Source organism: Narcine bancroftii, chromosome 2 (assembly GCF_036971445.1).
Source record: "Narcine bancroftii isolate sNarBan1 chromosome 2, sNarBan1.hap1, whole genome shotgun sequence".
In the NCBI taxonomy this organism is placed as follows: Eukaryota; Metazoa; Chordata; class Chondrichthyes; order Torpediniformes; family Narcinidae; genus Narcine; species Narcine bancroftii.
Window position 1 is genome coordinate 326,884,519 of NC_091470.1, and position 21,420 is coordinate 326,905,938.

Consider the following 21,420-nt stretch of genomic DNA (forward strand, 5'->3'; position numbering starts at 1 on the left):
AGCCCACTGCAATTTTCCTTCCATCACAATCACTCTGCAGCAGATGCAATCTCACTGGCTCTCTACTTAGCCCTGGATCACCTTGACTTTTCATCCCCTACAGCTCAACTTTCAAAACTATCATACCCTCAGTACTGGTAAACAAGCTCTAAATCCTGGGCCTCTGCAACCTCTCTACAACTGGATCCTTAGTATCCATCGGAATACCACAGTCAGCACAAATCAGAAACAATATCTCTTCCTCAATGACAATCAACACAGGTGCACCTCAGGGATACGTGCTTTGCTCACTTCTCTACTCACTTTATGCCCATGTCTGGGTGACTAGGCACACATCAAATGACATTACAAATGTTTCAATTACACCACGGTCACCAGCAGAATCAGAGAGGAAACCTATAGAAGTGAGATAGATTAAATAGTTGAGTGGTGTAACCACAACAACATTGCACTCAACATTAGTAAAAGTAAGGAACTAATTGTGGACTTTAGGAGGGGGAAATCAGGAGAACACAAGCAGCCCTCAACAAGGGTTTAGCAGTGGTAAGCATTAACAATTTCAAATTCCTGGGTGTCAATATTTTGAAGGTCTGTCCTGCAGGCTCCATATTAATGCAATCACGAAGAAGGCTCACCAGTGGCTATACTTCATGAAGTGTTTGAGGAGATTTGGTATGTCACTAAAGACTCCTGCAGATTTCTACAGTTGTACAGTGGAGAGCATTCTGACTCGTTGCATCACTGTCTGGTATGGAGGTGCCAATTCACAGGAAAGACTACAGAGTTGTGAACTCGGCCATTACCATCATGGGCATCAGTCTTCACTCCATCGAGGACATTACTAGAGACAGTGTCTTAAGGAATCAACCTCTATTCTCCAGGACACTCACCTCCCAGGTAGGGTTACCAGATTTGCCAAAGAGAAATACAGGATACCCTGTTCAAACTTAATTTCAAATGGTTTCTAATTTACACATACATATGTACATTGGGATAAAATGATATTACTACATGGGAAAAGCTTATATATTGAAAAATATTGACAAGGTCATCTGGATTAAATTAAAAATTTAATCAGATTAACTTTACACAGGCGAGACCCTGTAACCAAAATATTGATTTCTTATCCAATTAAAATATAACTATTTAAATTACCTACCTTTTAATTATATTTCACTGATTACTTGGCTCTCCTTTACAGGTCCTTGCTAAGCAGAACATGCTTATAAAATTTCTTGCACTGACAGTCCATGTTCCATTTACATTGTAATGTAGCTTCTGCAAAATGGTCACATCCAATTTATTTTGTTCTTTTGTTCATTGAACATGTTCCACATTACTATTCTGGGCCGGTATACTGAACATGTACTGGCATAAAATTAACAACTCTGAGAATTGTTCTTCATGGTATAACTTGCTTTTCTATTCTTTGGGATTACGTTGCATCCACTGATCAACGAGTTTTTTAAATGTTGTCCAATGACGAAAAAGACGTTGTCTTCAATTTTTACTCCCTTTTTGAGCATGACACACGATGATTCTACTTGTTCCCATGCTGGAAGAGTATTTAGTAATACCCATATAAAAATATAGAATTCCGCAAGACATGAAATCCATTGCAGCAGCCTCTGGCAAAGCACAAGGCATTATGCTTCATTTTCATACAAAAATATTTCCTACTCTGGCATATGTGACTGAAGAGGAAGGAAGAGGGGTATTCAAGGGTGAATATGGTGATAAGAAGAATGATGACTCTGAAAAGGGGTCTGGAAAGATAAAGGAAGATCTTTAATCACATGTCCCTAGTCCAAGAAAGGAATAGGACCAGGTTCTTTAACTAACACCGAAGAAGGTCCGACCCCTCAGAATAAAGTATAGCCACAGCACAGCAAACGAAAAAGAAGTGTTGGCAATATAGTGTGGAATATCTGAAATATGGATTTGTATTTACCCTTTCATATTAATAAATAAATAGGTTTACTATATTTAAAAAGAGATGAAATCCATTTCAAAAAAGAGCCATGGCAAGTGCCGTAATAATTATTTACTTTTTTTTTTAATTTTATTTTTCACACTATGAACCATATTAACAAAAATACACACAAACATTTCCCTCTTGAATATACACAGTGTCATTTTCTCCCCTTTTCCCCCCTCCCTTCCCTCCCTCCTTCCCACCCCCACCCCACCCACTAAACGTTCAACATATACAATACATTAAACCCATTAAACAATGTCATCGCACAATGAAAATAAACAAGAAAATTGTGTCATCTACTTTTACACACTGGGTCAGTTCATTTCATCTTCTTCTCATTCTGTCATTTTAGGGGGTGGAGGTCCGCGGTAGGACCTCTCTGTTGTGTTCCATGTACGGTTCCAAAATTTGTTCAAATACTGTGATGTTATTTCTTAAATTATATGCTATTTTTTCCAGTGGAATATATTTATTCATTTCTATGTACCATTGCTGTACTCTCAGGCTCTCTTCTGATTTCCAGGTTGACATACATTTTTTTGCTACAGCTAAGGATATCATAATATATCTTTTTTGTGCTTCATCCAAATCGAGGTCTAGTTCTTTACTTCTTATATTACTTAGAAGAAAGGTCTCTGGATTTTTTGATATGTTGCTTTTTGTGATTTTATTTAATTCCTGATTTAGATTTTCCCAAATCTTTTCCACTTTCTCACATGCCCAAATTGCATGTACTGTTGTTCTCTTTTCCTTCTTACAGCAAAAACATCTATCTGATACTGTTGGGTCCCATTTATTTAACTTTTGGGGCATGGTTATAGCCTGTGTAACCAATTATATTGTATCATGCGTAACCTCGTGTTTATTGTATTTCTCATAGTTCCGGAGCCAGATTCATGTAAAACAGCAATAATTACAGTAATACTAAATACGGGGAAAGATCCACTAACACCAGCATCGTATAGACCAATATCTCTACTTAACTCAGATTATAAGATAATAGCTAAACTATTAGCAAACAGATTGGCCAAATGTGTACCAAAAATAGTAAAACTAGATCAAACTGGATTTATTAAGAAAAGACAAACAATGGACAATATCTGTAAGTTCATTAACTTAATCCATGCAGTACAAGTAAATAAGATGCCAACACTGGCAGTTGCTTTAGATGCAGAGAAAGCCTTTGACAGAGTAGAATGGAATTATTTATTCAAAGTACTACAGAGGTTCAACATACCAAAGAAATACATTAATTGGATTAAAGGATTATATAAGGGACATTTGGCGAAGGTGACAGTAAAGGGATACATATCAAATCAATTTAAATTAAGCAAGTCAACTAGGCAAGGATGTCCACTATCTCCTTCCCTGTTCATGTTAGCTATAGAACCCTTGGCAGAACTGATACCTAGGTATTTGACTAGATAATAATCTAGGCCATCTATACAAATTAAATTATCAGCCATTAATGAAGAAATTACAAGATGACTTTAGAACATTGGAAATATTTACCACTAACACTAAAAGGAAGGGTAAATTGCATTAAAATGAATATCTTCCCAAGGATACAATACCTATTTCAATCATTACCAATTCTCTTAACAGAGAAATTCTTCAATGAGCTGAAGAAAATAATAAGGAAATTCTTATGGAAAGGGGGGAAACCAAGGATAGCGCTAGATAAATTAACAGAATGGTACAAACAAGGGGGTTTACAGCTACCAAACTTTAAGAATTATTATAGAGCAGCACAATTAAGATACCTATCAGATTTTTATCAAACAAGGGAAAAACCAGATTGGACCAGATTAGAGCTAGACAAAATAGGGGAGAAGGTACCAGAACATATACTATATAAGTGGGATGAAAAGCTGGTGCAACATAGGAGTTCACCAGTACTGCACCATCTGCTCAACATTTGGAAGAAAATTCATGTAGAAAGGAAAAAAGCAAATTACCAACTACCAAAATTATTATTGATGCAAAATGAACTAATCCCTTTCACAATAGATAACCTTTTCTTTAGAGAATGGGAGAGAAAAGGGATGAAAAGAATAGAAAATTGTTTTTTGGGAATTAATTTATTATCTTTTGAACAAATGAAGTACAAATATGGTAGAACTCACGGTGTTTGCATACCACCAACTGAAAACCTACTTGAAGGACAAATTGGGAAGCAGGCTGAGGTCACCAGAAGGAAGCAGTTTTGAATATGTGATTACAGACACATGATAATTAAAAGATTTATAACAAACATGTACATCAAACTGCAAGCGAAAGAGAACAAGGAAATAAGCTGTAAACCCAAACAAAAATGGGAACAAGATCTAAACTAAAGATAAAGAATGAAAAATGGGAAAGCTAATATTTATTTACTTCAAGTTGGAATTTCTTCTTCTGTTCAAAAGTAATGTTGTCACTTTTAAAGCAAGACTTGACACTTAAAGGGATAAACTGTTCATCAATTCTTACTTTTACACAATTCCTTTCAGCAATGAAGTTACCTCAATAACACTGTTTGCTCTTTTTTCAATTTGCATAATCCTTTTGCTAAAGCGATATTGAAAACTTAACAAGGAATAAGTCGGCTTTGCTCAATAGATTATTGAAAAAGTCAACAAGAATTTTTGGGACCTTTTCTTTGGAATTAAAATAAGATTTTAGTTCTTCAAATAACTGCATTTATTAAAAAGACCCAATGCAAGAGAACTGAATACTGAATGCCAACAAAATCACAAAAATCCTTTAATCGTTCAGTTCAAACAATAAATGGTGAAGTAAGAAAATAATTTCATGACAATTACTTCAATGTCAATAGAAAGTTCATCAGATGTAGTCTGAGCAGCATTATGCAGAATATGCAACACCTTCCATAGAATCATTCATGCTTTTTGCTTCAACCTTGATAGACATTGTTCATACGCAAATGTCCACCAAAATTAGTATTTGTGTTATCTCCACCAAAAGCTGTACAATATTTCTTGTTAACTCCCAACTCAATAAGAAGTTCTCTGCAAAACCTTGCTATAGTTTCTGAGGTCTCATCTGGAAGGGATTTTACTCACAACAGTTTTATCAGCAAGCCTTTATCTTGGGGGAAAATTTGTACAATTAAAGGGAATACAATTTCTGCATTGTGATTCCTTCCATCTGTGGATATGCAGTAAAAGCATGAAGCATTTATATCTTTGGCAATCTCTGCAATGGTATATGAAGCTATTACATTTTTTACCATTACAGTAGATTTTATCGTGCCACTTGAAAATTTGGATGCAATTTTGGAATCAGAAATGACTGATGATGATGAACAGTGTTGAAGGCCATTACAACTTCTGCAGCTATTATTTTATCTTCTGTATTTCTCTTATTCAAGAAATTTGTTGTTTTATCAGTTTCTTTTGTAGTTGAGGAAAGTATACATCTTTTGCGCTTCGTTGTTTGTATGCTGCTTTATATATGACTTCCCGCCGTTTTCCATACCGAATGAGCAATTGCATACTCTACAAAGAGCTTCAAATCAACTTTTCCCTTGTTTAAGTAATGTCCATTCTTCAGCGAATTCATCAAGAAATTTACACTTTCATTTTGGCATGTTGGGATTAAATTACAAAACACAAATGAAAATTATTTTGCTAGCTTACCAACACAAGAATTGAAAAAAAAATCAACCCTGGTTATTTCAATAATCCATCACTAACAACTGACAACACATAAATAACGGGCTGAATGGCTGGCTGGCAGAAGCCAGTGGCTGCAACCAACGAATGCACACATGACACATTTCAATGAAACATGTCACATGTGCATTAGTTGCCTGCCGTTTCAAACAAGTTCATTACTTTTTGCAAATACTTGCTGTGTTTGGGTGACTTCCTTCATTTTAATAGAGTTATTTAGTGTTATAGTTTTAATGAATTAAACTTCAAGCAGTACAAATCAAATTATTGAAAATTCCAAATCGTACAGCTCTAAACTGCTGAATTTTGCAAGTTACTTTTTTGAATTTTAATACAGGACACTTAAGGTATCCTGATAAAGTCAATACAGGACAAAATCATTAAATATAGATCATGTCCTATATATACGGGACACCTGGCCACCCTACACCCAGGCCATGCTATCACTAGGTAGGAGGTACAGGAGCCTGAAGACAAACATGCAGCAGCACAAAAATAGCTTCTTCCCCTTTACCATCAGATTTCTGAATGGACAATGCCTCACTTTCCCTTTTTTGCACTAATTTATTTATTTTAAAAAGTAATTTATAGCAATATTTGCATCTGTAATGTTCATGACAATAAATTCTGATTCGGATCCGCTGAGTTCTTCCAGCAGATCATGTTTAGCATCAGATTCCAAAAAATGCAGGATTTAACTTCATTGTGGTGGATATCAGAAACAGTCTCAATAAATCAACTTTCAAAGATGCTGACAAAATTTACATGCCTACAATTAATTAAGAGCTTATAACTAGCGCTAATTGTGGTTTACTGATCTAAAAATGGTTAGTCTCTATTACTTCATGTGACACTTATCAGTTCCTCTGCTCCATATATGCTTCACTGTAAAACAACATGATTTACATGTGATGCAGCAGACTGAATTTCTGTATTCTATATGCAGTAAGTTTTCATAAATAGTCCAAAAGACTGTGGCTTAAAAACTATAGTGTAGGCAACTCCATTGTTCCAACCATTCAGGTAACAGGTAACATAAATTCACACTTACAGAGTTCACAAGAAAGTATATAGGAACGGAATAAAAAATACTCCTACAAAACAGATAGGAGAAATTTCTTTAGCTAGAGGGTCATGGATTTGTGGAATTCATTGCTGCACACAGCTGTGGATGCTCAATCATTTGCGGAGTTTAAAGGGGAGATTGACAGGTATCTAATTAGTCAGGGTATCAAGGGAATATGGGGAAAACCAGGAAATTTGAACTAGATGTGAGAACAGTTTAGCTCAGGGTAGATTTACGGAGCAGACTCAATGGGCCAAATGGCCTACTTCTGTTCTTTTATCTTGTGAATATTTATGTGAAAATAAGGAAATAAATAAACAAATACAAATTCATTTTCAACTTGCATTTCAATATACATGCACAGATGATGTTGCTTTGTGTCTGAAAATTGCAACATGGGCAATTTTCTAGAATGGCAACACCCCACAACATCGCATAACATGAAGGTCACCTATATAGAGTAATGTTTTTGCATGCTATGTGTAATGATAGTGTGCATGGTTGCAATGCAACAGGCAATATCTGAAGGATTATAGCTCCCATTTGATTATACTTGGCTGCCAGCAGGAATTGACACAGACCAGGAGACTGCAGTATGTTAGATAGGTCATGGAAGCCTGCAGCATCATGCTGCTGTTAACAACAACTTTAAAGTAAAGAACCTTTTCCTTCATACATTGTGTCTAAGAACTCAAGATTAAACGTGGTGTCAGAAGTGGGATGAAGAAAATTAAAAGGAAATACTTTAAAAGAAAAATCTAAAGTCAGTAACTGATCAGTGAAGAGAAGCTAACACAGTGAAAAATGGAAGGATTACAGCCACCAATGAAACTTCTGCTGACAGGTAATATGGCTGAAAATTGGAACAGATTTAAACAGTATTTTGGATTGTATTTAGTGGCATCGGAGCTGATGAGAAAAATGATAAAGTGAAAGTGTCAGTTTTCTTACTTATCGTGGGTGAAGTAGCTCTGGAGGTGTATAATAACTTCACATTTGCTGCTGAAGGAGACAAAATTAAACTGGAAAAAAATAATAGAACAGTTTGAGGCAAACTGCATACCTAAGCATAATGTGACGTTTGAGAGGCACAGATTTTTCACCTGTATACAGAAAATCGAAGAAATTATTGATCAGTATGTGACTGAATTGAGAAACAGAAGCAAAATGTGTGAATTTGGTGGACTGTCCAACTCGATAATAAAAGACAGATTGGTGTGTGGTATTCCAGATAATAGTCTAAGGGAAAGACTGCTAAGAAGCAAAATCTAGACCTGAAAAGAACTATAGCACTCAGTAAGTCTACAGAAACTGTAAAATTGCAGGCAAAAGAAGTGTTCAGTGAAACTAGCTGCAATGTGGATGCAGTGATCAAGAACGGACATACACCATTGAAAAATAAGAGTGCCAAAGTGGAAAGAGAGGCGTGGCCAGCGAACAAAAATGAAAGAGACAATCAAAAGCCACGTCGTTGAGGAGGACACAACACCTACCAAAAATGTGTCAAGCATATGGTAAAACATGCTACATATGCAACAAAAGCAACCATTATCCCTTTTGCTATAGGAACAAAGTGCAACAAGGCAAAGTTCATGCAGTAGATGAAAGGGAGATAGAGGAATTTTATGTAGATGTTGTGACTGAAAACAAGAAAGAAAACAGAGACTGGATGTTGAGACTAAAAGTGAATGATATATACATTTCAGTTAAATTGGATACTGGAGCACAAATTAATGTAATATCAGAGATGGATTTTAAGAAGCTTAGACCCAGACCAAAGATGTATGGAACAAATGTGAAGGTGACACGATATTCAGGTACCGATATACCAGTCCAAGGAGAATGCATGGTCAAAGTGAAACACAAGGACAAAGAGCACATACTAGCATTCATCGTGGTACCAAAGAATGTACAGGCCATACTAGATTTAACAGCCTGTGAGAAACTGAACCTGGTAAAAAGAGACCTCATGGTGGAAAGCACAGGAGAGCCAGTCTATGATGAACTCATGAAAGAGTACAATGACCTATTTCAGGGTCTAGGCTTCCTTCCAGGAGAACACAAGATCAGAGTGGGTAAACGTGTGCCGCCAATAATACATCCATGCAGAAAAGTTCCGTTTGCACTTCAAAAGAAAATAAAAGCAGAGTTGGACAGGATGGAAAGCCTGAATGTGATTCAGAAGATAGATGAGCCAACGGAATGGGTGAGTTCACTCGTCATTGTGGACAAAAAGAATGGAAAGGTTAGAATTTGCTTGAATCCAAGAGATCTAACAGAGCAATAAAGAGTAAACTCTTTAAACTTCTGACGTGTAAAGAAATCATGTCACAGTTTGCAAATGCATTTTTTCAGCAAGTTTGATGCATCATCAGGATTTTGGCAGTTAAAATGGGATGAAACAAGTTCAAGGCTATACACATTCAACAGTCTATTTAGCAGATGCAGATTCCAAAGGTTACCATTCAGAATTGCCTCAGCTCCTGAAATGTATCACAAAACTATTTGTATGTCTATGAGCACATGGACTGAGTTGATACCACAATGGATGACATCATAGTATGGGGAACCACGAGAATGGAGCATGATGAGAGACTAAGGAAAGTGCTGGAAAGCAAACCTGAAGCTGAATAGAGAGAAATTCCAGCTTCTGTTAGTGACAGAACTAACATTTGTAGGAGATATTATTGGCAGTGAGGTCATCAGACCAGATCCCAGAAAAGTGCCTGCCATTGGGAACATGCCAAGGCCACAATGCAAAAAGGACATACAGAGGTTTAATGGAATGGTCAATTATATGGGTAAATTCATATCCAACCTCTCAGAAACGATGGCTCCATTGAGAAGAATAACAGAAAAGAACATTGAATGGGAGTGGGATCATGAGCGTGAAAAGTCATGGAGGGAACGAAAGAAACTGCTCACAGAGGAACTAGTTCTGAGGGTTACGACCCAGCAAGACCCATCAAGGTATCATCAGATGCTTAACATAGTGGGCTTGGTGCAGTCCTGCAAAAATATGATGACAGGCAACCCATTGCATATGCATCATGCTCATCGACAAACATAGAGATGCGATATGCTCAAAGTAAAAAGGAGCTGCTCAGCATCACATACGCCTCTGAAAGATTTCATCAGTTTGTGTCAGGACAAGCAATTAGTGTGGAGACTGACCATAAGCCCTTGATTGCATTGTTCCAAAGGCCATTAAATGAATGTTCACTTAGAATACAAAGAATAATGATTAGGTTGCAACGCTGTACACTGAATGTAATGTACACTCTGGGTAAGCTAATGTACACAGCAGACACATTGTCTAGAGCTGTTGACATGAGACAGCCCACAAACACCAAAATGGATGAAGCCGTGAACATCTTCATAGACATGATCACGTGCACTGTCCATTTCAGATGCAAAAATGGAGCTAATAAAATCAGAGACAAACAAAGATGAAACACTGAGACAACTGAGAAAAAGCATCTTGGATGGATGGCCTAACATGAAGCAGGAGTGCTCACCTGACGTTGCAGAGTACTGGAACTGCTGGGGCGGAACTATCACTGGTTGAAGACATCATCTTCAAAGGAAGCCAAATCCTTATCTCAGAGAGTCTGAGAAAAGAGATGGTAAAAAAGATCCATGGAGGACATCTCAGAATCAAAAAGTGTAAGAAAAGAGCACGAGAGGAGATGTACTGGCCAAGAATCAACAATGATATAACAAATGAAGTGTCAAACTGTACAATATGCCAGAAATATCAAGCAAGCAATCTTGCAGAACTACTAAAGCCACAACCAGCACCATTCAGACTTTACAGAATAGGTACTGACCTATTCAAATGTCAAGGGAAGGACTATAGTCACAGACTATTATTCCCTGTATCCAGAGGTGTTTAATCTGAACACCACTGAAAATGCCATAATAACAGGTATGAAAGCCATATTCTCCAGATATGGCATAGCAAGCGAGGTCTTCACAGACAATGGATCCCAGTTTTGCAATTTAAAATTCTGACAATTTGCCAAAGAGTGGGATTTTGAACATTCCACGTCAAGTCCTCATTTTACACAGTCCAATGGTCTTGTGGAAAAATCAGCACAGACAGTGAAAAGGCTGATGAACAAGGCAAAAGACAGTGGAATGGACTTCTACCAGAGCGTACTAGTATACCGCACAACGCCGCTCAGTGTGATATGTCACCAGCTCAACTCCTTATGCGATGTAGGTTAAGATGAAACCTACCCATTCAGGTTAACCTCCTAAAAACAAAAGAGGGGGAGAAAGTGAGGAAGTTCAAAGAACAACGGAAACAAAAGCAAAAAGTATTACTTTGACAGAAGAACAAAAACCTACTGGAACTCTACAAGGCTAAAAGACAAAACAAACTTATGGACTCAGAAGGGAATTGTCCTCAGTGAAATCCAACCAAAATCACACACTATTCAGAGAGATAAAGGTGCTGTTCTGTAAAGAAATTGTCGAGACCTTCAAATGGTACCAGCCGCAGTAGATGGAAAGATAGATACTGTTGAACAACCTGAATACACAGCTGAGAAGACATCGTCTGAGGCAACAATTCAGATTCAAGAACAGTCAATTAGGCGATTGTCAAGACATGTGAATCCTCCTAAGAGACTCTTTGAGCAAATTTAAAGACCCCTGTTATAGAATGATGTAGTGCTATCTTATTCGCTCTTCAAGTTTTAGTGTATGCAAATGTGAACACACAAAACAATTTTTAAAATGTTAACAATGTTGATAATAATGAAAATAAGTTCTTGGTGTTAAAGTTAAAATTGCAGAGTTATACAAAGAAAACACGTTAGTTAAAAGTAAGTTAAGAACAGGAGATGTAAGGATTGTGATCATGGTTGGAATGCAATTAGCAATGCCTTAAGGATAATAGCTCCCATTTGATTATACTTGGTTGTCAGCAGGGGGCTGTCACAGAGCAGGAGACTACAGTGTGTTAGATCTGTTATGGAAGCTGGCAGCCTCAATGTGCTGTTTACAGCAACTTTAAAGTAAAGAATCTTTTCCTTCCTTCATCCATGTATTGTCTAAGAACTCACACATACAAATACAAGATGAAACACTATGCAATTGAATTTTATCAAAACACAAATCAAGAACACTCAGTAATCACATAATCGGGATTGAAGACTGCTTTCACCTCTTTACTTTTCCTCTCCTAGTCTCTCATACCTATCATCCTTCCCACACATGCTTGTATTCCAAAGTCCCACTGAAGTAAAAGCCCTAGTGCACAGTTTACAATGCCTGGTCAATTGTACCAGTCCCTTGAGCCTAGTCCACCATTGAATTTCAACTTTGGAGGGGAGGGAGGGAGGATGATGGTGGGAGGAGTTATTACTTGACTGTGTCATAATCTTGTTTGCCTAGAAGCATATGCTGAGATTGAAACTCAGGAATTATAACTGTAGACTTCTGATTTTTTTTGTATTTCTGTTTTGTTCTTCATTCAACTTTCTAGATAAGGTGAAGATATTTCTGACAAAAACATACATATTTTTATTTTTGCTGTAATTTGTAATGGTAAAATATAATTAGTGTTATCAAACAACAAGTAGAAATATTTGTTGGCATTTGGAATTTGATTTACAGCTAATTTAAACCAGATATTTTATGTTCTGTGAATGTGGAACACATCCTTGTATCAATGAAAATTCCACCCATAAAAGAGATGTGACCCTTTTTATCATGGCTGAATTTCTACTCTGAGACATCAAAGTCATTTGATGGATTCAGTGGCATGAGAATCCTATCAACTGAAATAGTGATTTCTGCACTGCTAGGAAAGTAAGAAGAGACTTACCAGATTTTTACATTCAAGTTTCCACAGGAGTAGAAATCCAATTACAGATGAGGATGATTTTGTCATTTAATTACATTTATTATATGTCTATATCCAGATTCAGGTGGGAGCATTCTATTCTTCATGTTAAACAGGAAGAACAGGAAATTAAATTGAATGGGGGTAAACTAGAGCACTTCCTTTTCCAATTAGACTAAAAGCAAAGTTGCAGACTAGTCACACTTCCCATCAGGAGAGGCCACAAAATTCTACTCAAACGTCAAGCAATATCTTTCCCAAGTAACAGATCAAACAAACAGAGCCTTTGCTATCAATATTGAGTGGCATCATCTGAGTTCAATAGCTGCCTTAGAATGTGCAGGCCTGAGAGACCAGGAGTACTTTGAATGTGACCCTCAGCTGTATGTTCTCCATGGCTACTGTATAAGCAGAATGCTCGTTCATTTAAATTGGGGCTGAGAGACCAGGAGTACTTTGAATGTGACCCTCAGCTGTATGTTCTCCATGGCTACTGTATAAGCAGAATGCTCGTTCATTTAAATTGGGTTACTGGTCTTTATTGTTCAGCAAAATTTGTTTATTTTTTAATATACTGTATTTGACAGCATATAAGACCCCCCCCCCCTCCCGCCTTCCCCATTTTAGTTGGAAATTTTAAGAAAAAATTGTTTTCATGTATTTACTTGTGGATTTTGGATTTGGCTTGGCTTCATGAATGAAGATTTATGGAGGGGTAATGTCCAAGTCAGCTGCAGGCTCATTTGTGGCTGACAAGTCCGATGCGGGACAGGCAGACACGTTGCAGCGGTTGCAAGGGAAAATTGGTTGGTTGGGGTTGGGTGTTGGGTTTTTCCTCCTTTGTCTTTTGTCAGTGAGGTGGGCTCTGCGGTCTTCTTCAAAGGAGGTTGCTGCCCGCCGAACTGTGAGGCGCCAAGATGCACGGTTTGAGGCGATATCAGCCCACTGGCGGTGGTCAATGTGGCAGGCACCAAGAGATATCTTTAGGCAGTCCTTGTACCTCTTCTTTGGTGCACCTCTGTCACGGTGGCCAGTGGAGAGCTCGCCATATAACACGATCTTGGGAAGACGATGGTCCTCCATTCTGGAGACGTGACCTACCCAGCGCAGTTTGATCTTCATCAGCGTGGATTCGATGCGGTCGGCCTCTGCCATCTCGAGTACTTCGATGTTAGGGATGAAGTCGCTCCAATGAATGTTGAGGATGGAGCGGAGACAACGCTGGTGGAAGCGTTCTAGGAGCCGTAGGTGATGCCGGTAGAGGACCCATGATTCGGAGTCAAACAGGCGTGTGGGTATGACAACGGCTCTGTATACGCTAATCTTTGTGAGGTTTTTCAGTTGGTTGTTTTTCCAGACTCTTTTGTGTAATCTTCCAAAGGCGCTATTTGCCTTGGCGAGTCTGTTGTTTATCTCGTTGTCGATCCTTGCATCCGATGAAATGGTGCAGCCGAGATAGGTAAACTGGTTGACCGTTTTGAGTTTTGTGTGCCCGATGGAGATGTGGGGGGGCTGGTAGTCATGGTGGGGAGCTGGCTGATGGAGGACCTCAGTTTTCTTCAGGCTGACTTCCAGGCCAAACATTTTGGCAGTTTCCGCAAAACAGGACATCAAGCGCTGAAGAGCTGGCTCTGAATGGGCAACTAAAACTTTGACAAAACATGCTCTACGACAATGGTAAAAATCGTTTTGATAATAATACTGCTGTAATCAGCAAGAGAAAACCTTTTATAAGGGAGCATTAAAACAAATAACTATCATAAACAAAAACACAATAAAAGGTTTGGGAAACATCAAAACTTGAATCATCTTTGAAACCTGAACATTTATGAGCATCGTCACTATCAAAGGCCCAGGACTCATCATCACTGTCTTCATATAATCTTCTTCAGTGTCATTAAGGGCATTACTAATTCCACACTTCTTAAAAGCCTTAACAATAATTCCAGCTCTTACATTTTCACAAGGAGTCTTCACCCGCTCACACACCTGTGTAATGGTCGGACATTTCACTTGTCCTGCTCATGTTAGGTCACGTTCTTTTTTCTCCCATCCATTTGTTCCAGTGTTCCCTCATGCTATTTTTAAGTGGCTTGTATATACCCACATCTAAAGGCTTGTCAGACCATCAGGAATAACAGCCATCTGAGTTTTCAGTTCTCCTGCCTTTTTTCTAAAACCGCTTTAGCTCTGTGTGCTCTGAACTGATCCCAGACCAGAAGTGCAGGGTTTTTTTTTTAAAGAATCCATTGGGATGCCTTCGCCATATTTTATATAACCATAAATTGATTCCACCTTTGTCTATCCAGCCTTTTGGATGAACATTTAAAAAAAAACACACTGCTGGTATTTTTTTGTTGGGGTGAGTCAATTCTTTTAAATATTACAAATGAGGGCAGTTTTGTGCCATCAGCGCAACAGGCCAGATCTACCTTATAGTGTGTCTTTTCATGACTAGTAGTTTGACTAGGACTGTTTTAGCTCCTTTGGCACTCACAGTTTTGTTGAATGATGCATCATATATTAACAGAACTTCATCAATGTTCCCTATTTGGCTCAGTTCAAAACAAATTATTTTTCATGCATTTATTACAAATTTATGAAATTCTAATATTTTGTCTTGATAATCCACTGGTATTTTCTGTGCAATGGATGTTTTCATGCGCATTGATAAACTGTGCCTTTTCATGAACCAATAGCACCAACTTTCAGTTCCTGCAAAATCCTGATGTCTTTATTCTTCTCCTAATCTCCTATCCTCATGAATTATCATCTTGGTAGAAAAGCATTTCCCTGAATCCCTTTCATTTATTACCCAGTTTGTTAACTCCTCCTCAAGTTATGGCCAATGTGGGGCTGGACAACGAAGGTTACATTTACCCATTTTAGCAGCCTGCAGCTGTTTTTCTTGCTTTCTCCATGTGTGTACCATTTTTGCTGCAGGTGGCGCTCCAAAAACTTTAGCTGCTACTCTTGTACCAGGCTCCTTAGCATACACTACAACATTTTTTTTAATTAATTTTAGTCAAATAACATTATTTGAAATCTCAAAAAAAGCTTTTACTTCATCCCATAAAACAAATTTATTATCAACTAAATTGACATTTGTATCTAAATATATCTGTATTTGACTTCTCATAAAATCACAAAATTCTACATTTCTTAATTGTGATGAATTAAACCTCCATCTATAAACTGTTTCAATTCTATCAGAATTTAAACATGACATCAATAATGGTGAATGATCGGATATAATTCTAGGTTTATATTGTACATATTCAATTCTTCCTTGTAAATAACCCAAGATTTTAAAAAAATCTATTCTAGGGTAAGAATGAAACCGATAAGAATAAAATGAATACTTTCTCTCCCTCTCTCTCTCTCTCTCTCTCTCTCTCTCTCTCTCTAGGATTCAATTTCCTCCAAATATCTACCAAATTTAACTCTTCCATTAATATCAATATTCTTTTAGCTATATTTGTTTTAATTAAAGGCTTTGTAGATTTATCTAAAATTGGATCTAAACAACAATTAAAATCTCCACCAATTATTATATTCCCATCTAGTACCAAATTTAAAAAGCACCTTGAATATATTTTTCATCATCTATATTAGGAGCATAAATATTCATAAAAATCCAAGATTCTGAATAAATTTGACAATTTACTAATACAAATCTACCAAAAGTTTCAATAATTGTTGATTGTAATTTAAATGGAAAATTTTTATTAATTAAAATGGCTACTCCTCATGCTTTAGAATTAAAAGACAAGGCTATAACCTGTCCAACCCATTCCCTTTTCAACTTTTGATGTTCTTTCTTTATTAAATTAGTTTCCTGTAAAAAAGCAATGTCTATTTTCAACTTCTTCATATGAGCTAAAACTCTCTTCCTTTTAATTGGATTATTTAGCTCATTCACATTTAACATTATGTAATTCAAACCTTGTATTGTCATATTTTAACTTAAAAAATATTCAACTCTCCTCTCCACCCCAGGCCATCCCAGCTCCACAGTCAACTTCCAAAACATACCATCTCCAAAGACAGAAAGTAAGAAACCCCAAAAGTTAAAAAAAAAATTTAAACCCAAAAGTGCCAGTTAGGTCACTTCTCCCTTAATAGCGAGAAGTGGCCTTCTCCACTATTGGCGTGAGGCCTCGGAAGAGGAAAGTGGATAGAAAGAACCTGCCTCCCCCAGACAGAATATCAAAATTACATTTCAATCAGTCAAGTGTGATAAGCTTCTTCAAGGTCTCTATTAACTTGATCTTCATCAATTTCAACTTGGGCTTTGGTTGACTGTCTTCCAGGTGAAATCCCTCCTTTTGATTTTTCTTGATCCCCTTCGATTTGTTGAGGTACAGAAGCTTAACTTCCATTCTGCTTCATATTAGGTAGCAAATTGGCAAATTCCAAAGCTTCAGACTGATTAGCAAAAAATTGAGCTTGATATTGTCATTACAAAACTTTAAAAACTGCTCGGTTTTTAAAGAAAATTTATATCCCTTATTCCACAAAACTGATTTTGCTGGGTTAAATTATTTTCTTCTTTTAACAATTTAATTACTCAAATCTGCACAGAAAAATACTCTATTATTCTGAATCACTAAAGGACTTTATTGTTCTCTATCTTTTTGAACTGCCATTCTAAAATCATTTCCATATCCTGATAATGTAGACATTTAAACAAGACAGAGCTCCAAATCATTTGGAAAATTCTCTGGTCCCAAAATTTCAGGCAAATTCACTGGGTTATTGCCTCCAAAATCTTCAGGCAAACCAACAATTCTCACATTATTTCTTCTACTCTGATTTTCCAACATTTCAACTTTCTGCAATAAATCTTTCTTCTGAACTTGCCACACTGTAAAAGAATATTCTATCTTATTAACTGTATCTTTACATTCTTCCTGGAAGTCTTCTTCAAATTTTTGAACTTTAATTTTAATTTTATCAACAGTTTTATTACCTTTTCCCATATCTTTCTTCATTATAGTCATTTCTTTAATAACTCCCAACTGATTAGTAAAATCAGCTTTCATTTCAGCCAAATTTGCTTCCATTTTCTAACAAATTAAATTCATTTTTTCAAAAATCTTATCAAAAATCTGTGGGTCAAGAGGTTTTGGGGTAACATAATATGCACCCATTTTACCTTGAATATATTGATTTCATCCTTCTTCTGTTTCCTCTCCTTGTGACTGTGGCAAAAAACTTTCTTCTTCTACTCCAGGATCATCTTCTTCCTTCTCTGTTGAAGTTGCCAGGGGCTGAAACTGTAAATGGGCTTTTTGGTTAGCCATTGTTTGACCCACAACTATTGATGGAGTCGAGCCCACATACTCTGACTCGATCGCTTCTGTAGTACATGCGTGTTGTCTCTACTATCACCTCCGTAATTTTCTTCCGTGCTCCTGCACCATCTTCCCCAGCTCCCTGAGAAAGTGGCGCTGGAGCCTGAATTCTTACCCAGGGAGCCATTGTCATTCAGGGCTGAAGAGGAACCAGGATCAGAGGCTGAGTCTTGAAGATAAGCCCTGATTCTTCCAGCAAAGTAACTTCAGAGGAAGCCAATTTTTTTGTAGTTTGAGTTATAGTTTTTTTGTAGCCATCTTCTGAGACCTCTAAGAAATTTTTAAAACTAGTTAGACTTTAAAAAAATTAAAGGTCGGGTACAAATTAATTCTGCCAGGAGAGGTGTTTTCTATGTCTTCTCCCTATGGCATCATGCCATGCTACAACTTTTAGTTTATATGCAATAGTGTAGCTTGAGCACTTTCCTCCTGACGCCATCTTGTGGATAAAAGCTTCCACTATGTTTGTATTTCGGTGTGCAACACAAGATGGTGGCACCCAAAATGTCACCTTTGCATATAAGACCTGGGGCTGGGGCGGGGGAGTGGGTGGTTGGAGTGATTTTTTTTTAGTTTAAAAAAACGGGTCTTATATGCTGTCAAATACAGTAATTAAGTTATAAACTGTAGTTTTATGTGATTTTAAGACCATTTGTATTATTTTAGTCCTTCTCAGTATTTTTTAACTCTCTGAATATTAGAGGCATTATAACTTGGCTTTGATGGCAACTATCATTCAAAGGTTCTTAGAAAATGACATTTAGGTTCAGGTTCAAGGTTCTGCCACCTGATTCCTGGCTGTTCCTCACAGCCTATCTTCCCTTATTAGGAGGCTACATGCCAGTTCATTCCGTAAGTGCCACAGCAAATAAACGCAGCCATTAAATTAACAAGGAGTCCAAGTGGAAGTAGTGGGTCTTATCAAATATGACTTGGCCTAGAATTCACTGCTAAACTGCATGAGGAAGCTACCAATAGTGAACACTACAAAATTGTACCATGTATTTCACAGTTTTCCTGAAGTAATGGATGAGAAAACCTTGTGTCCTTCAACAAAATCAAATGATACTTCCAAGTAGCTAGGAGTGTAAACTCAGAAAATCTACCTTACACAGTTAAACCCCTGATATCCGGCACATATGTGTATTGATTGATCCTAGATAAGTGAATTTTCCGGTTGTTTGAGATTGTGTATTGTGTGAATGGCGAACTAACAGTGAGGCACACCAATTTTAAACTTTTGATGTTTCCCATTTATTTTCCATGGTTTATTTTTGCCAGTTGCTTGAGGCTGCTGGTTGCTTGAATTCTGGATAACAGGGGTTTGACTGTAATAGGTAAATACATTAAGCAGGGACCTTATAATGTACCCAATAAGATAAAGGCTGTAAATGATGGAAATTTAAATTAAAACACTGTCAGTAACTAAATAAAGGAAGTAGAGAGGTTTGTGATCTAATGATTGGTGAGGCTGAAGCAGATGGATATGCAAGTAATTTGATTGCTTTCATGGCCAGAAGCACAGCTCTCACTCAGGTCCTGCTGATATTATCACAAGGATTTGATTACCAATTTGGGAATGTATTTCTACCTGTTGCGCTGGAGTGAATCATGCTGTGACGTTGAGTCGACCTGCAGCAGCTGTTAGCAGTCTCAGAATATTTAGGATGAAAGGAGAGAGAGAGAGAGAAAATGCGAAGGGGAAGGGATGGAAAGCTGGCAAAATCAAAGGCCACTCTTCCATGGAGCAACAAGTTACAGGACAAAGGTGTCCAATCACTATTAACAGGGTAGCTTTAGTGACCAGGAAAGCACAAACTCCCCTGGCTGATCTTTGCTGAAGCTGGAACAGAGATGAAGTCTTCAGCATGCAGTTCCATTAAAAAGCTATAGTTAAATAAATCACCTGCTGTCTGTGAGTGGATTAATCAGCAAACCTTCTCCCCTCCAACTCATTTCAGCTATTTTGAGATCTGCAGCTGGAAGGTTCAAGATGGATGGAATACAGATTTTCAGTCCTTTAAATTTTAACTTGTTATCTGACCCTCAGATGTTTGGGATGTTAAATTTACTTTCAGTGCAGATTACAAGCCTTCATCTTGACTTTCTGCAGATAGCACTTACACAATATTTCTGCATCTGCAAAATATGCCACAACCTGATAAAATAGGGAATGGGGAAAATCCTGACAATTAGACTAATCAAATTAAATAGCAATCCTTAAATTGAACACTGGAACTCTGCTGCTACAAGGTGAGAATTCGCCATTAATTAACTAAGTAATCATTCTGTTTACAGAATTGCCCGGACAACAGGATATTTGCTTTACCTCTTGCACTTAAATGCTTGTGCATATTACTGGGCTTCAAATTTTGAAGGTATAGGCAGCACTAAATGGGTGTACAATGGCAAAGGAAACAGGTAATTATTTCTCTCACACCATTTCAGATTGTCATTGCCAGAAATGGAAAAGAACAATGCAACAGTGGAAGAATATTTGCTTTTCTACACCAGTGATTGTATTTTCATATTAACAGATAATATGTTCATCTTCTAATAACATATTCATGCACTTTCAAACTAACATTCTCTCCATGACCCTCCTACCTGACATCCCCAAGAAATGAATCACACTTGAGTCAATGGCCTGATAGCTACTGTTCATCGACAGTGAGAAATTGTTGTGCGGTAGAAAAAATTTCAGGGTAGGGGACCTTGACCAAAAGCTGTTGGATCATACTGTTTAAATTAAGTATAACATGGTTACTATGCAGAAAGTTACTGATCTTAACATCACTAATTTCACTGGAACTTCACCAATAGATTTATAATATGCCAAGGTTTTCACTTGTTAAATTCAGGAGTATATTTCTCCAATGTCACATTATGTTGGCCTTTTGTTTTAACATGATGTGGATTGCAAATGTAATTGACCAGTCATCCAAAATTAATAAAACAGTTATCTAACATTGGAATCCAACTCTCTGTTAAAGTTTAGAAATCCTATTTATTAGAATGTCTTAAAATTGCAATCTGGTGTCTGTGGACAGAATCCTGATCATTTAAGTCAATCTAAGTCAATTTTAGTATCTAAGACTATGTGGCCTTATAATATTAACAAATTCCTTTCTCCTTAAATGCTGTGCTCACTATTATATATATTTGAATGGGCACAGGACCTGAGTTGTTCTCAATGAACACTGAAGTGATTTTTAAGTATGAAAATAATTTTAATGATGCATTATTATTTTTAGCCATTGCATCTGTTACGAGCCCAGAGGACCCCAAAACCCAGCAGCAATATTCGACAAGATGAATGGTTACTTAAACAAAAGTTGTTTTTATCTTTAAACATGAAAACAGAATCACACTTTAACTTATCACTATTAACTTAACTAACCTAACTTAACCCCTTTCTAATTCTAAGCATACATGTATGTAATGTGTGTGTAAGTTCAGAAAAGTCCTTTGATTCACAGTCCAATCAC

At 37.1% G+C, this 21,420-nt stretch overlaps 1 protein-coding gene across 4 annotated transcripts in view; it reads left to right on the plus strand.

Annotated features, from left to right (window-relative positions):
• The window catches only part of LOC138755633 (cyclic nucleotide-gated channel beta-3-like), a 142,569-nt gene that overhangs the window by 68,863 nt on the left and 52,286 nt on the right, over positions 1-21,420 (plus strand). For all 4 annotated transcript variants that reach the window (XR_011352435.1, XM_069921984.1, XM_069921985.1 and 1 more), the window contains one exon: positions 20,231-20,353. Coding sequence is in view for 3 of the 4 variants with exons in the window: in XM_069921984.1 (XP_069778085.1) it covers positions 20,231-20,353 (123 nt within the window). In the remaining variant the exon portion in view is untranslated. The remainder of the gene's footprint in view (positions 1-20,230; positions 20,354-21,420) is intronic.